The sequence below is a fragment of the Mus caroli genome, unplaced genomic scaffold (assembly GCF_978045245.1).
Source record: "Mus caroli unplaced genomic scaffold, Mus_caroli_1 scaffold_17, whole genome shotgun sequence".
In the NCBI taxonomy this organism is placed as follows: domain Eukaryota; kingdom Metazoa; phylum Chordata; class Mammalia; order Rodentia; family Muridae; genus Mus; species Mus caroli.
In genome coordinates, this window is record NW_028227272.1 from 29,971,232 (window position 1) to 29,985,525 (window position 14,294).

The 14,294-nt window shown below is 41.1% G+C and overlaps 1 protein-coding gene across 9 annotated transcripts in view; it reads left to right on the top strand.

Annotated features, from left to right (window-relative positions):
* Positions 1-14,294, top strand: part of Lrch3 (leucine rich repeats and calponin homology domain containing 3) — a 108,875-nt gene that overhangs the window by 58,752 nt on the left and 35,829 nt on the right. For all 9 annotated transcript variants that reach the window (XR_015045695.1, XR_015045697.1, XR_015045696.1 and 6 more), the window contains exons 7-9: positions 7,530-7,623; positions 9,383-9,503; positions 13,017-13,165. Coding sequence is in view for 4 of the 9 variants with exons in the window: in XM_085832185.1 (XP_085688311.1) it covers positions 7,530-7,623; positions 9,383-9,503; positions 13,017-13,165 (364 nt within the window). In the remaining 5 variants the exon portion in view is untranslated. The remainder of the gene's footprint in view (positions 1-7,529; positions 7,624-9,382; positions 9,504-13,016; positions 13,166-14,294) is intronic.

Genomic DNA, 14,294 nt, shown 5'->3' on the forward strand with positions numbered 1-14,294 from the left:
TTCTCTTTGTTTCTATTTGGTTTGGTTTTTTTCCTGCTGTCTACTCCTCTTAGGTGTATTTGCTTCTTTTTGTTCTAGAGCTTTCAGGTGTGCTGTCACACTGATAGTGTGTGCTCTCTCCAGTTTCTTTTTTGAGGCACTTAGAGCTATGAGTTTTCCTCCTACCACTGCTTTCATTGTGTCCCATAAGTTTTGGTATGATGTGTCTTCATTTTCAATAAATTCTAAAAAGCCTTTAATTTCTTTCTTTATTTCTTCCTTGACCAGTTATCATTGAGTAGAACTTCCATGTGTATGTGTGCTTCCGTTGTTTTTGTTAGTATTTAAGACCAGCCTTAGTCCATGGTGATCTCCTAGGGTGCATGGGATTATTTCAATCTTCTTGTATCTGTTGAGGCCTGTTTTGTGACCAATTATATGGTCAGTTTTGGAGAAGGTACCGTGAGGTGCTGAGAAGAAGGTATATTCTTTTGCTTTAGGATGAAATAGTCTATAAATATCTGCTAGATCCATTTGGTTCATAACTTCTGTTAGTTTCACTGTGTTTCTGTTTAGTTTCTGTTTCCGTGATCTGTCCGTTGCTGAGAGTGGGGTGTTGAAGTCTCTCAATTATGTGGGATGTGATTTGTGCTTTGAGCTTTAGTAAAGTTTCTTTTATGAATGTGGGTGCCTTGCATTTGGAGCATAGATGTTCAGAATTGAGAGTTCTTCATGGTAGATTTTTTCCTTTGATCAGTATGAAGTGTCCTTCCTTATCCTTTTTGATAACTTTTGGTTGGAAGTTGATTTTATTCAGTATTAGAATGGCTACTCCAGCTTGTTTCTTGGGACCATTTGCTTGGAAAATTGTTTTCCAGACTTTTACTCTGAGGTAGTGTCTGCCTTTGTTACTTTGTTTCTTGTATGCAGCAAAAATGCTGGGTCCCATTTATGTATCCAGTCTGTTAGTCTATGTCTTTTGGGGAATTGAGTTCATTGATGTTAAGAGATATTAAGGAAAAGTGATTGTTACTTCCTCTTGTTTTTGTTGTTAGAGGTATATTATGTTTGTGTGGCTATCTTCTTTTGGGTTTGTTGAAAGATTACTTTCTAGCTTTTTCTAGGGTGTAGTTTCCCTCCTTGTGTTGGTGTTTTCCATCTGTTATCCTTTGTAGGGCTGGATTTTTGGAAAGATACTGTGTAAATTTGGTTTTGTCATGGAATATCTTGGTTTCTCCATCTGTGGTAATTGAGAGTTTGGCTGGGTATAGTAGCCTGGGCTGGCATTTATGTTCTCTTAGGGTCTGTATGACATCTGCCCAGGATCTTCTAGCTTTCTCTGGTGAGAAGTCCGGTGTAATTCTGATAGGTCTGCCTTTATAAGTTACTTGACCTTTTTCCCTTACTGCTTTTAATATTCTTTCTTTGTTTAGTGCACTTGGTGTTTTGATTATTATGTGACGGGAGAAAATTCTTTGATGTTCCAGTCTATTTGGAGTTATGTAGGCTTGTCTGTTCATGGGCAGCTCTTTCTTTAAGTTAGGGAAGTTTTCTTCTATAATTTTGTTGAAGATATTAATTGGCCCTTTGAGTTGGGAATCTTCGTCTTCTCATTGTGTCTTGGATTTCCTGGATGTTTTGGGTTAGGAGCTTTTTGCTTTTTGCATTTTTCTTTGACTGTTGTGTCAATGTTGCCTATGGAACCTTCTACACCTGAGATTCTCTCTCTTATCTCTTGTATTCTGTTGGTGATGCTTGCATCTATGACTCCTGATCTCTTTCCCAGGTTTTCTAACTCCAGGGTTGTCTTCCTCTGTGATTTCTTTATTGTTTCTATTTCCATTTTTAGATCTTGGGTGGTTTTGTTCATTTCCTTCACCTGTTTGATTGTGTTTTTCCTGTAATTATTTAAGGGATTTTTATGTTTCCTCTTTAAGTGCTTCTAGCCATTTACCTGTGTTCTCCTGTATTTCTTTAAGGGAGTTATTTACGTCCTTCTTAAGTCCTCTATCACCATCATGAGAAGTGATTTTAGATTCGAATCTTGCTTTTCTGGTGTGATGGTGTAACCAGGACTTGCTGTGGTGGGAGTACTGGGTTCTGATGATACCAAGTAACCTTGGTTTCTGTTGCTTATGTTCTTATGCTTGCCTCCCACCATCTGATTATCTCTAGTGCTACCTGCCCTCGCTATATCTGACTGGAGCCTGTCCTTCCTGTGATCCTGGTTGTGTCAGAACTCCTCAGAGTTCAGCTGTCTCTGTGATCCTCTGATTCTGGGATCCTGTAATCTTGAGGTCCTGGGTGTGTCCAAGTTCCTGGGAGTCAAGCTGCCTCTGGGACCCCGAGATCCTGGTGTGACCAAGCTCCTGGGATCCTGTGGACCTGGACATATTAGAGCGCCTGGGAGTGGAGCTTTTTCTGAGTGTTGTAGGACTGGCTGCAGAGTTTGTGCCCAAACCTCTGATCCTGTGATCCTGAGTGGATCTTCCTCTGTGTGTTGTGGGACTGACTGGGGAGTTCTCACTCAAAGTCTGCTCAGGGCACCGGCCCAAAGTGGAAGCTATACTTAATGTTCTTTTTTTTTTTTAAAGATTTATTCATTTATTTTATATATAGCAATGAGTACACTATAGCTGTACAGATGGTTGTGAGTCTTCATGTGGTTGTTGGGAATTGTATTTAGGACCTCAGCTCGCTCTGGTCAACCCCGCTCATTCAGTCCCTGCTCTCTCTGGCCCAAAGATTTATATATTATTATAAATAAGTACACGATAGCTGTCTTCAGATGCACCAAAAGAGGGCGTCAGATGTCATTACAGGTGGTAGTGAGCCACCGTGTGGTTGCTGGGATTTGAACTCAGGACCTTCGGAAGAGCAGTTAGTGTTCTTATCCGCTGAGCCATCTCGACAGCCCTCATACTTAATATTCTTAACATTCTAAAACATTGTGTGGCCTTCAATAAGAATTAATCCACATGCTCAGTTGAAACATTGTGTGGCCGTCAGTAAAGGATTAATCCACATGCTCAGTTGAAACATTGTGTGGCCGTCAGTAAGGATTAATCCACATGCTCAGTTGAAACATTGTGTGGCCGTCAGTAAGGATTAATCCACATGCTCAGCTGAAACATTGTGTGGCCGTCAGTAAGGATTAATCCACATGCTCAGCTGAAACACTGTGTGGCCGTCAGTAAGGATTAATCCACATGCTCAGCTGAAACATTGTGTGGCCGTCAGTAAGGATTAATCCACATGCTCAGCTGAAACAACTGATGTAGTGACTTAACAGACAGTGCTCTCCTAAGACCAAATCCTTACCGCGTGACCCCTTACTTGATGCTTTGTACACGGCTCTGTCCAGTCCGTAGGTGCTAATGTCTCAGTTGTGTTTACTCAGCTCTGCGATTCAGTGGGCGCTGTCTATCAAGGAAGACGCTGAGACTTACAGTTTCAGTAACAAGGAGGCTGTCTTGAACCGCAAGCCTAGGAAGCTTCATCACAAACCCACTGAGCTTTACACCACGGCAGCACCGTGCTGTAGAGAGGCTACCTGTGCATTTGGAGCACCTTTAGAGATAGTTTGTTAAGGAGACTGGCGTTTATGGGTAAAAATCAATGATGGCAGGAGTCTACCTAACTTCCAGGATGTATTTGTGTGTGTTACAAAGAAGCGTTTGGTAAATATGGAAATATACATATTTTTTCCGGCAGCTGTAGAAAGAGATTATTTATTTACTTGTGGTACTGGTGATTAAACCAATGAGGGTGTGCTGCTTAGTTTTTGTCATACATGACACGAACTATAAAGTCATTTGGGAACAGGGAACTGTAATGAGAAAATAATGATAGAATTTGCCTGTAGGCAATCTGTGGGGAATTTTCTTGATTACTGGCTGATGTAAGAGTCTCCAGACAAATGGGTAGTACACATCTGAGCAGGCGGTCCTCAGCGGTGTACAAAGCAAACTGAGCAAAGGATGGGGGCAAGCCAGCACAGGGCGTTCACTCTTCCATGGTCTGTCTCCACTTCCTGCCCTGAACGGGGATGTAGGAGGATGTACCAGATAAAAAACAAACTACAGCAATGCATCTGCCAGGCACATTCTCTACCATTAAGCTATGTAACCTGCTTCCCAAAAGAATCTTTCTAGTGTGGCTTGTGTACTTCACTAGGTAGCTCTTACACTTGGTCACCTTTGCCTGACTTTGCTGTGTTGAAACGCACAGGATACCTTAAGATCTAGGCTTTCAGACAAATCGTAGGAATATTATCAATAAAACATCTTATTCATTGTACTACTTTACCAACTTTGGTGTAATGTGAATTATTAAATATAAAGTTAGAGAAATTTTTCTTTAGAAAAGTAAATTTATAATTATGCTGAGAAGGTTTTTTACTTTTTGTTTTGTTTCTGCTTTTAAGTTAATGATCTCTGTGTGGGCAGGTAGGAAAAAAATGCCAAAAGATAAGTCTGCTTTTTCATGAATATCTTTTCACACTTTGGACAGATAAATCTTTATATTATTGTCTATAAAGTAGTGCCTTTCATTTGTCGTTAAGGAAATAAATTTAAGCTGGTGGTATTATCACACAACATTAATCCCAGTGCTCAGGAGGCAGAGGCAGGCAGATCTGAGTTCTAGGCTAGCCTGGTCTACAGAGAGAGTCCCAGGACAGCCAGGGCTACACAGAGAAACCCTGTCTCAAAAAAAGGAAGAAAAGAAAAGAGGTTTATTAGACATAGTGCAGGGACAGCTGTCTAATAGGGAACAGAGTACTGCCCACCTGAACTCCCCTGTATCAGTACAGAAAGTGGCAAGCCTTGAAAGCTGCCTTGCCTTCACATGCAGGTCTGTTATGTTTAACAAGTGAACAGAAAGGTCCCATCTGTTTTACAGAGGTTAAGTGATAGTGTCCAGTTGTCGTTTTATGTTCTGGTACATTGTGACATGACTTTATAACTCATAAAAATTATGTTCATGAACCAAAATAATAAGGAATATCAAAGTCACTATCAGAAGAGTACTGTATGTTAGCTGGACATGCTAGTACATGCCGGTAATCCTAGCACTTGAGAGATGGAAACAGGAGGATCAAGAATTCAAGGCCAGTTTGGACAGAATAAAACCCTGTTTTAAAAAAACAACCACCACAACAAAAGACACCATTTATTTTAAATTTACAATTTAAAGTTGCTTTTCTACCTAGGAAGATTTTATTAGGTAAAATACTGATGCACTAATTTTTTTAATTGGATTTGCTATTTTTTTAGATTTCTAATTAAGCTCAACTTTAAAAGTATGTTTAAGAGGAAACAAGAAGTAAAGGTATAAAACTCCTGAAAGTGTACCTCTGGGGCTGGGAGACCGCTCAATTGAAAGCTCAAGGACTTGAGTTTAGATCCCCAGCACCCACGTAAAAGCCTGGGCATGGCGATTCACATCTGTAATCCTTGCACTGGGGAGGCAGAGACGGGCAGATCCCTAGAACTTACTGGCCAGCCAGTCTAGCCAACTCTGAGCTCCAGGTGCAATGCAAGACAGTGCTGGAAAATGAAGTGGGGAGTGATTGAGGAACATACACACACACACACACACACACACACACACACACACACACACACACACTGCAGATCACAGAGACAATGGCAGCTATAAAAGAAAGAATAAGTTAGACTTCATCAAACCTGGGAGAAGCTATCCATCAGAAGAAAGTGTTAGCAGCCATGGCGTGGGAAACTCTTTGTAAAGCAACCTGCATCCAGATGCACAACTAATACTGCAACTTAGTAACAAAAGACCCAATGAGAGATGAGCTGGAAAGGACTCTTCAAAAAGAGATTGATAAGCCGGGCGTGGTGGCGCACGCCTTTGATTCCAGCACTCGGGAGGCAGAGGCAGGCGGATTTCTGAGTTCGAGGCCAGCCTGGGCTACAGAGTGAGTTCCAGGACAGCCAGGGCTACACAGAGAAACCCTGTCTCGAAAAACAAAAAACAAAAAAAACAACAAAAAAAGAGATTGATATGGTCAATACATACACAACGAAGTACTCAATGTTGTTATTGATCACAGGAATGCAAATTAAGCCACAGTTCCATACAGAATGGATACATACAGAGCCACAGTTGAAGAAAGGTGACATAGCAAAAGTGAGGCTCTGTATCCATACAGAGCCACAGTTGAAGAAAGGTGACATAGCAAAAGTGAGGCTGTAGAGCAGCCAGGGTGCTCAGGCACTGTTTACAGAAGTGCAGGAGCAGAGCTTTCAGACAAACAGTAACCTCTACCAGGTGGAGTGGGTAGTTCTCTGAGTTTGGGGAACTAGCTACTCAGTAGCCACTGGCACAGCCAGCTGCACGACAATTCCATTTCCCCACACTCCCTGCCCCCAGCAAAGCTAGTTCTCTTTTCTACCACAAGACCCAGCAGACAGCTGACTGCTTCCGACAGTCGGTTTGGCCTGTCTCAGGGTCTTCCATGAGTCAGGATGTGGCATCTTGCACTGTTGATGCTTAGTAAAAGATCTGAGGTTCTTTGATGGTTATATGTTCCTTAGGAACTGTTACTCAAGTTTCTGTACCCATTTAAGACCTAAACACCTCAGAACAGTCGTTTACCCTAACAACAATAACAAGGTGACCAGAATTAACTACATAGAAGTGTATGAGAACAGTTATGGCAAATAGAAATGTCTTCTGTTGTGATAGAATTACAAAGATACAGTATTTTGTTAAGACTATACTGCTAATATTTAAATATATGTAAATTTTATTTGGAAGAATATTATTAAAGATAAAAACAAGCCAGGTGTGTTGGCACACAAATTTAATCCAGCACTCAGGGGCAGCAGCACATGGATCTTTGTGAGTTCTGGCTCATCTTTGTCTACATTATGAGTTCCAGGACATCCAAGGTGAGATAGTGGACCGTATCTCAAAACAGCACAAAATTTAAAGAGTAGCTAGCACCAGTGCTGTCCATTGGCAGAGAAAGAACACTGCCAAACTTACCCGGGGAAGCCAGGATTTCACTACTGCCAAAGCCAGATAAGGATGATGTTTGTGTGAGGACCGACCTGCATTTGCATGTATGTGAAAGCTAGCATCATTGTGTGTGAAAGAGGATCATGAGTGTGGAGGAAGAGATCTTAAGGAAATGGAAAGAGAGGGCAGTGGAAGACCTGTGCTGAAAAGCAGAAAGGAAGAAAGAAAACAGCTGGAAGGGAGGGAAGAAAGGAGGGAGATGAACCCATGGCGACAAAGTGTGCTGGCACCAAGTATGAGAGGCTGTTAGGAGAAATCCACTGCTTTGTAAGCTGGCGTTAAAACTGAGTGCAGTGAAAACAAAGTTGAGCAGTGGTGCTTTTCAAACTGGATACTGAGTATGGATACCATGGTCCTCTGTTTACTTTGTTCCTATTTGGGATTTTCTTCTTTAGAAGCTCAGAGAATGCTCACTTAGCTCTAATATTTATGTGGCCAAGTGTCATGAGAGTGTTGGGAAAAATATAAAACCTCATAGTAACATGTAACACTCACTTTGACAGCCATGAAGAACTGTACCCAGGCCGTCCTTACGGAGCCCTGGATTCAGGCTTCAATAGTGTGGATAGTGGTGATAAGAGATGGTCAGGGAATGAGGTAAGTGTTCTGTTCATGGGTTAAAAATCCTGATTTTGCAAAATAAATTAAGGGGAATATCTAAATTGGAATTCAATTTATTAGGTAAAATAGAGAAATGTCAAAGAGCAAAAACCCTACATAGTCCTACCACCTGGGAATTCTACACTGTTTCTTTTAAAAGCACTTTTTGTCATGTATCCTCTTTCAGATTTGTTTCCCCGTCTTATGCACGGATATTTTGGAAAGCTGAGTAGGAAGTGAGGTGGTTAAAGCTGAAGCCTAGTGGCTGTGGTAACACATTTCTATAACCCTAGCTAGCTCTCAAGAGGCTGAGGCAGGAGGACCATGGTTTGAAGATAGCCTGGCCTATGTAGTAAGTTCCAGAACAGCTTGCACTGCATAACAACTGTCTCAACCCCATGAGAAGCCCTGACCTCCAGAAAGTGAGGGCCAGGGTGATGTGCAGCGGACATGGTGATAGAATGGTGTGCTGGAGGCTGGGAAAGTGCCCAGGACTGGACACTGATGGGTGAGGAAGGGGAACCTGAGCTTTGATAGCTCAAAAGTGGAATCCTCTCCAGCAGGCCCTGGCTGGAGCTCCACAGGAGGTGGCACAGCTTAGTGAGTTCGTTCACAGGCCACAGATTGCATGGGTTCTTGTTTTGATTAATTAATTCTATTAGAGTTTCCAATGAAATCCATTGCTTTGTAAAATTACTAGGATATGTTTTAACTACCAATTAAAGGACTACACGTTTACTAGAGGTTCTGATAACAGCCATTTTATAACACTGTGTCATTGAGAGTCCAGACAGAAGCCTGGTGAGTAGCACAGTGCCTTGAATGCCTTGAATCTCAGTGTCAGGAGGCAGTGGCAGGTGGATCTCTGTGAGTTCAAGGCTAACCAGGACTATATAATGAGTTCCAGGCCAACCAGAGCTACATAGTGAGACCCTGTCAAACCTAAATAAGTAAATAAATTAAATAAATAGTAAGTCAAAACAAAATTAAATCAAAACTTAAAATTTGTAGTTAGGTATATATGTATGTATGAATGCATGTATGTATGTGTCTTAGTCAGGGTTTCTATGCCTGCACAAACATCATGACCAAGAAGCAAGTTGGGGAGGAAAGGGTTTATTCGGCTTACACTTCCACATTGCTGTTGATCACCAAGGAAGTCAGGACTGGAACTCAAGCAGGTCAGGAAGCAGGAGCTGATGCAGAGGCCATGGAGGGATGTTCTTTACTGGCTTGCTTCCCCTGGCTTGCTCAGCCTGCTCTCTCATAGAACCCAAGACTACCAGCCCAGACATGGTCCCACCCACAAGGGGACCTCCCCCCTTGATCACTAATTGAGAAAATGCCTTACAGTTGGATCTCATGGAGGCATCTCCTCAACTGAAGCTCCTTTCTCTGTGATAACTCCAGCTGTGTCAAGTTGACACAAAACTAGCCAGTACAGTATGTATTGGTGACTATCTTTTTAAATATTGCAATGTGTGTATATGTACATATACATAGATATTTTAAACCTATGTATATATTTACTTACAGTTCTGAATATCCTTCTATTTTTGTTAATTGTGGTAAGGTTTGCCTATTTAAAGTACACATTTCAGTTGCATTAATTGTGTTCATAGAATTATACAATATTCTCTATCAATTTCTAAAACTTTTTGCTTTTTCTTCTTCTATGTAGATTACAGTTTATATTCCTCTACTGTATATTATCTAAAATTGGAAATGATGGTTTTTAATGTTTCTGCTTTTTAAGCCTACAGACGAATTTTCGGATCTGCCTCTTCGAGTGGCAGAGATTACCAAAGAGCAAAGACTGCGGAGAGAAAGCCAGTACCAGGAGAATCGTAGCAGTGTGGCGGTCACAAATGGTGGAGGTACACACAATTCTGATGACATTTAAAGTCTTCATATGTGCCTTGTTATATAACAGGCTCTCCTATAACCCTGGCTGCCCTCAAACCCCTTATGTAGCCAAGGATGACCAGTCTTCTCCCCAGCCCTGGGGGTACAGTTGTATCCCACCACACCTGGTTTTGTGGTGCTGAGAATTGAACCCAGGGCCTTGTGCGCCAGAGACAAGGACTTTACAACACAGCCCAGCTCCCACCTGAACTTTTTTGTTTTGATTTAAGGGAGTTTATTGTGACTTAGGGTTCTAGAGGGATCTTGTCCCTCCTGATGAGGAGAGCTCGGCAGTAGACTACCATCAGTAGACTGGCAGTAGACTGGAAGGCATGGCGACAGAAGTAGGAAGTTGCTGGTTTCCTTACCGTTTTTTGAAGTGGTCTTTGTCACACCCACTCTTTAGTTTGCTTCTCTGTAGATCCTTCACCCTTCTGAAGACTTCTGTTTATATATGACCAAAAAAAAGTTTACCATTCAGATAAAATTCACTTTGTCTGTATTTTCAATTTATAATTTCTCTTTCATGTTTATTTGAGGGGAAACTTAAGGAAGAATAGATCTTTGTTCATCTTGATCTTACTACTGTCTTCTGAAGTAACATTGTCTCTTTTTAAGATTTTCCATTTTAAAGAGATTTCTTGAGCTCTTTCAGCAATCAATTGTGTTTGCTTGTATTTATGTTTAGCTTTTTGAAATCGTTATCTATTTATTATCAAGGGGTGTGCCACCACAGGTATGGTGAGGGTAGGGACAACTTACTCTCTCCTTCCACCTTGCAGGTCGCAGGGATCAGATTCAGGTCATCGGGCATGGCAGCAAGTCAGTTAGCTAACACTGTTTAAAACTGAGTTTTCACCCCAATATCCAGGCTGACCTCAAACTCCTGGATTCAAGTAACCTTACGTCAGCCTCCTGAGCAGCTGGGACCACAGGTGCCTACCAGCATGCCCGTCTTCCTGCATAGCTTAGTGTTTCCTGTAGTGTTCTCCGGGGCTTCTGAATCTTATCCTAACACTTAGAACTTAGTAGTTTTAAATTAATAGAGTTCTGTCTGCTTCAATGTGCTGCTGAAGCAGGTTTTAGAATTGTACTCTATATTCTTTTAATTTGAGTTTTAAAGCCACATGTTAGCATTTTGAGGGCAGTGCTGAGGGAGAAATTACATAGATTTTGTAGAAATGCATATGTTTTTGGAAGCGCTTCCATTTCTAGCGATGTCAGTTACAGTTGTGATTTTGTCCTCTCTGGCTTACGTTCTTCTTTATTCCTTCACTTACATTCCATTCATATTTTAGTAGTTGTATTTTAGGTTTTGTTCTTATGTGAGTTATCTGTAGCACATTTCATTGAAGACTCAGGTCTGTGTCCACTAGCCCCATGTGGTTACTGAGTAGCTGAGATGCAGCCTCTGGAAGCTGGGGGGATTGCGTCAGTAGATCAAATGCTTGCTGAGATAAAATGGGGGCTGAGTTTTATCCCAAGCATCGTCATAAACAGCAGGCCTGGCAGCACACATCTGCAGTCCTAGCGCTTGGTGGGCAGAGACTGGCAGGTCCCTGATGCTTGCTGGCACCCACTTTAACCAAAGTGTTGAGCTCCGGGGTCCATGAGAAACTTCTGTTTCAAAAAGTAAAGTTATGGACAAGTGAGGTGGCTCACCGGGTGACGGTGCTGTAACAGTTTTTCTGACTTGAGTTTCATCCCTGAAGCTCACATGACGGAAGGAAAAAAGCAGTTGCTGCAGATTCCCCCCCCCCCCCCCACATCTACACGTGTGCCATGGCATGCATGCCCCCGCCTCCATAAGAAATTTGACGTCTGTTCTGCTGCATAGCATACATGCTCTCATCTCCACGTGTATGTCATGACATATGTGCCCCCTAAATAATAAATGTGACCTCCACCTGTATGTCATGCATATGTGCCCCCTGTAAAAAATGTAAAAGGGAAAAAAAGAAAAGATCATTAGCTAAGCTAAAAATAAAGTGGCTAACAGTGAAAACACCTGACATCAACCTCTCCCCTCCACATGGACACACATAGACACACATGCACCTGTCCTCACATGCACACTTGCATACATGCACACAGCACAGATAAACCCTACATACAAAGTTTAAAAGATGAAATGTGGCTTTTCTGAACTGAACAGTAACTACAAAATCTTCACCAAATTTAGACTGTGCTGAACTGGATAGTATGAAAACCTGATGCTACTTTCTTGAGAGATAGTCTTTACATATATAAACTATATTTTAGTTGGAAAAAATGTTAGATCTTAATAGACTTGTAGCACAAACTTCAAGTTAATAATAACTGCAGTTCAGTTCAATTCAGTGTCCTGGCACAGTGGGACAGCATAAAACAGTGGTTGAGGCTTAGTGCATGCTTGAGAAACGTCTTCACAGCAAGGTCTTTCTTAGAGCACCATTTTACCTAGCTGTTGAAGTCCTTAGCTTCAGCTTAAGAAGGATGGCTATCCAGAAGCTTGCCAGACGCAACAATTACATGGCGATATCTTTAGTTGCCTCCCTTTCCTCTACAGTATCTTTTTTAGTGGAATAGACATTTTGTTTAACAAGTTATATGATATATTTTCTAGTCAGTAATTGAGTTTTTAATAAAGAATCTTGAGAAGGGAAAATTCCTCAGATGATTCCCTTTCACTACAAATTGCTTCAAAATATCTAACACATTGACCTCTAGCAAGTAATTTTCTAAATAGGGAAATCTTTGTTCTCTCTCTCTCTCTCTTTTTTTTTTTTTAGTTTGAGCCACAGGAAGGGAAACAGTCAATAAGTTTCTTTTTCTCCAACTCCAGTTTCTTCTTCTCCTGGGTCTTTTTGTTGTCTTCTACTTCCCTTTGAGTTAACTTACATTTTCTGAAACCCAGACTCATGAAAAGATGATACAGCCATCATTCTTTGCACACAAGACACAGAGAAGAGCAACCATCTTCTCTGGATCAGACTCAGGCTACCCTGTTTAAAACACCAGAACCATCCAGAGAAAATAAATGCCCAGGGTGTATACTTCAGTGGCCTACCCTTATCCTTGTTGCAGTCTTTAGTATATTTGGACTAAGGTTTTTCAAGAGATGATTTTTGTGATCAGCCATAGACTAAATAATAAAGACATTGAAACATCATTCTTTCTGCATACAGAACAGACACAGGAGAAAGGGAAAATGTAATTTCTTTTACTATTTATCTTATGTATATGAGTACACTGTAGCTGTCTTCAGACACAGCAGCAGAAGAGGGCATCAGATCCCATTACAGATGGTTGTGAGCCACCATGTGGTTGCTGAGAATTGAACTCAGGTCCTCTGAAAGAGCAATCAGTGCTCTTAACCACTGAGCCATCTCTCTAGCCCCAGGAGAATGCAATTTATTTTTATTAGCTGTTTAATTTTGAATCTCTCTCTCTTTCTTTCTTTGTGTGTGTGTGTGTGTGTGTGTGTGTGTGTGTGTTGTGTACAGTGGAGCATGATCTGGATCAGATTGACTACATTGACAGCTGTACTACAGAAGAAGACGAAAACGATGTGAAACAACCCAAAAGCCTGGACACGAACAGTCTCAGCTCACAGTTTATGGCATATATTGAACAACGGAGAATCTCACATGAGGTAGCAGTGTACCCTTTTACCCTTTCTAGACTGAGGACAGTTGGTGATGGTAGAGATCCTTGTCCTATCAGTGATTTATTGGTTTAGGCCTAATTGTTTCATTTTTCCCTTATTGTTTTATCCCTGGAGTTTTCAGATTTAATTTGGAAAAGTCAGAGAGTAGTCTCAAAAATGATTCCAGTTTTATTCCTCAGATAAGCAGGCAGATTTCATTCCTTTGAAGAGACAGTGAAAGGAGATCTGAGCGTGACCTCAGGCCTCTGAAGGAAGTACACGGAATAGGATACTTCTCGTTGCTAGGTAGTTTTGCTTTCTGGCTGGTCTTTTTTGCTTAACTCTTTTGCTTTTTTATTATTGCTAATTATAAGCCTTAATATGATAGATAATTAAACCAAAGTTGGCTTTTGAGGAAACATTCAGCTTACCCATAGAATATTGTAAGTTTAATTATGCTGGTGCCTTTATCCTGAGTTAACAGAATATAAATTGTTTGCTATTAAAATTCTTGGTGTCTCTTATAATGAAGCATTGAATTGCCTAAAAAACAAGTAAGCATTCAGGCCACTGTAGAGTCTCTGCCAGTTCCTCAAGGGTCTCAAGTAGAATAGCATTCTTCAATCCATCTAGTCAGCATAGGAAAATGGTTTCATTTTAGTGTGTGTTGTGTTGATGTCTAGAGTTTGTCCCAGGCCCTGAACAGGGGTTGTTTGAGAAACACTAGGGGCCTTTTTGAAAGCGATGTATTTAACTTTTAGAAATCAAGGATCAGTTGCTTCAAGTGGAGGGCGGTGTGGGGTAATAGCCCTCCTTAAAGGAAGCCTTTGGTTCCTGTTGGAGGCTTTTGAACACACTGGGGTTTGTTGCAGTTCAGAAGATACTTGTTTCTAAAATCAGATAAAATCAACCCCTGTAGCCAAGACATAATGATAGAACAATGATTGACAAAAGTGCCTTGTGGTTTAAGCTGTCAGTCTCTCTGCTAGAGCCAAGAGTTACTCTCTAATAAAATTTAGATTAATAATACTGCAGAATACTCTTTAGAGAAATCCCTTTTCTTCTTCTGTCCTCTTTTTCTTTTTTATTAGATATTTTCTTCATTTACCTTTCAAATGCTATCCCCAAATTCCCC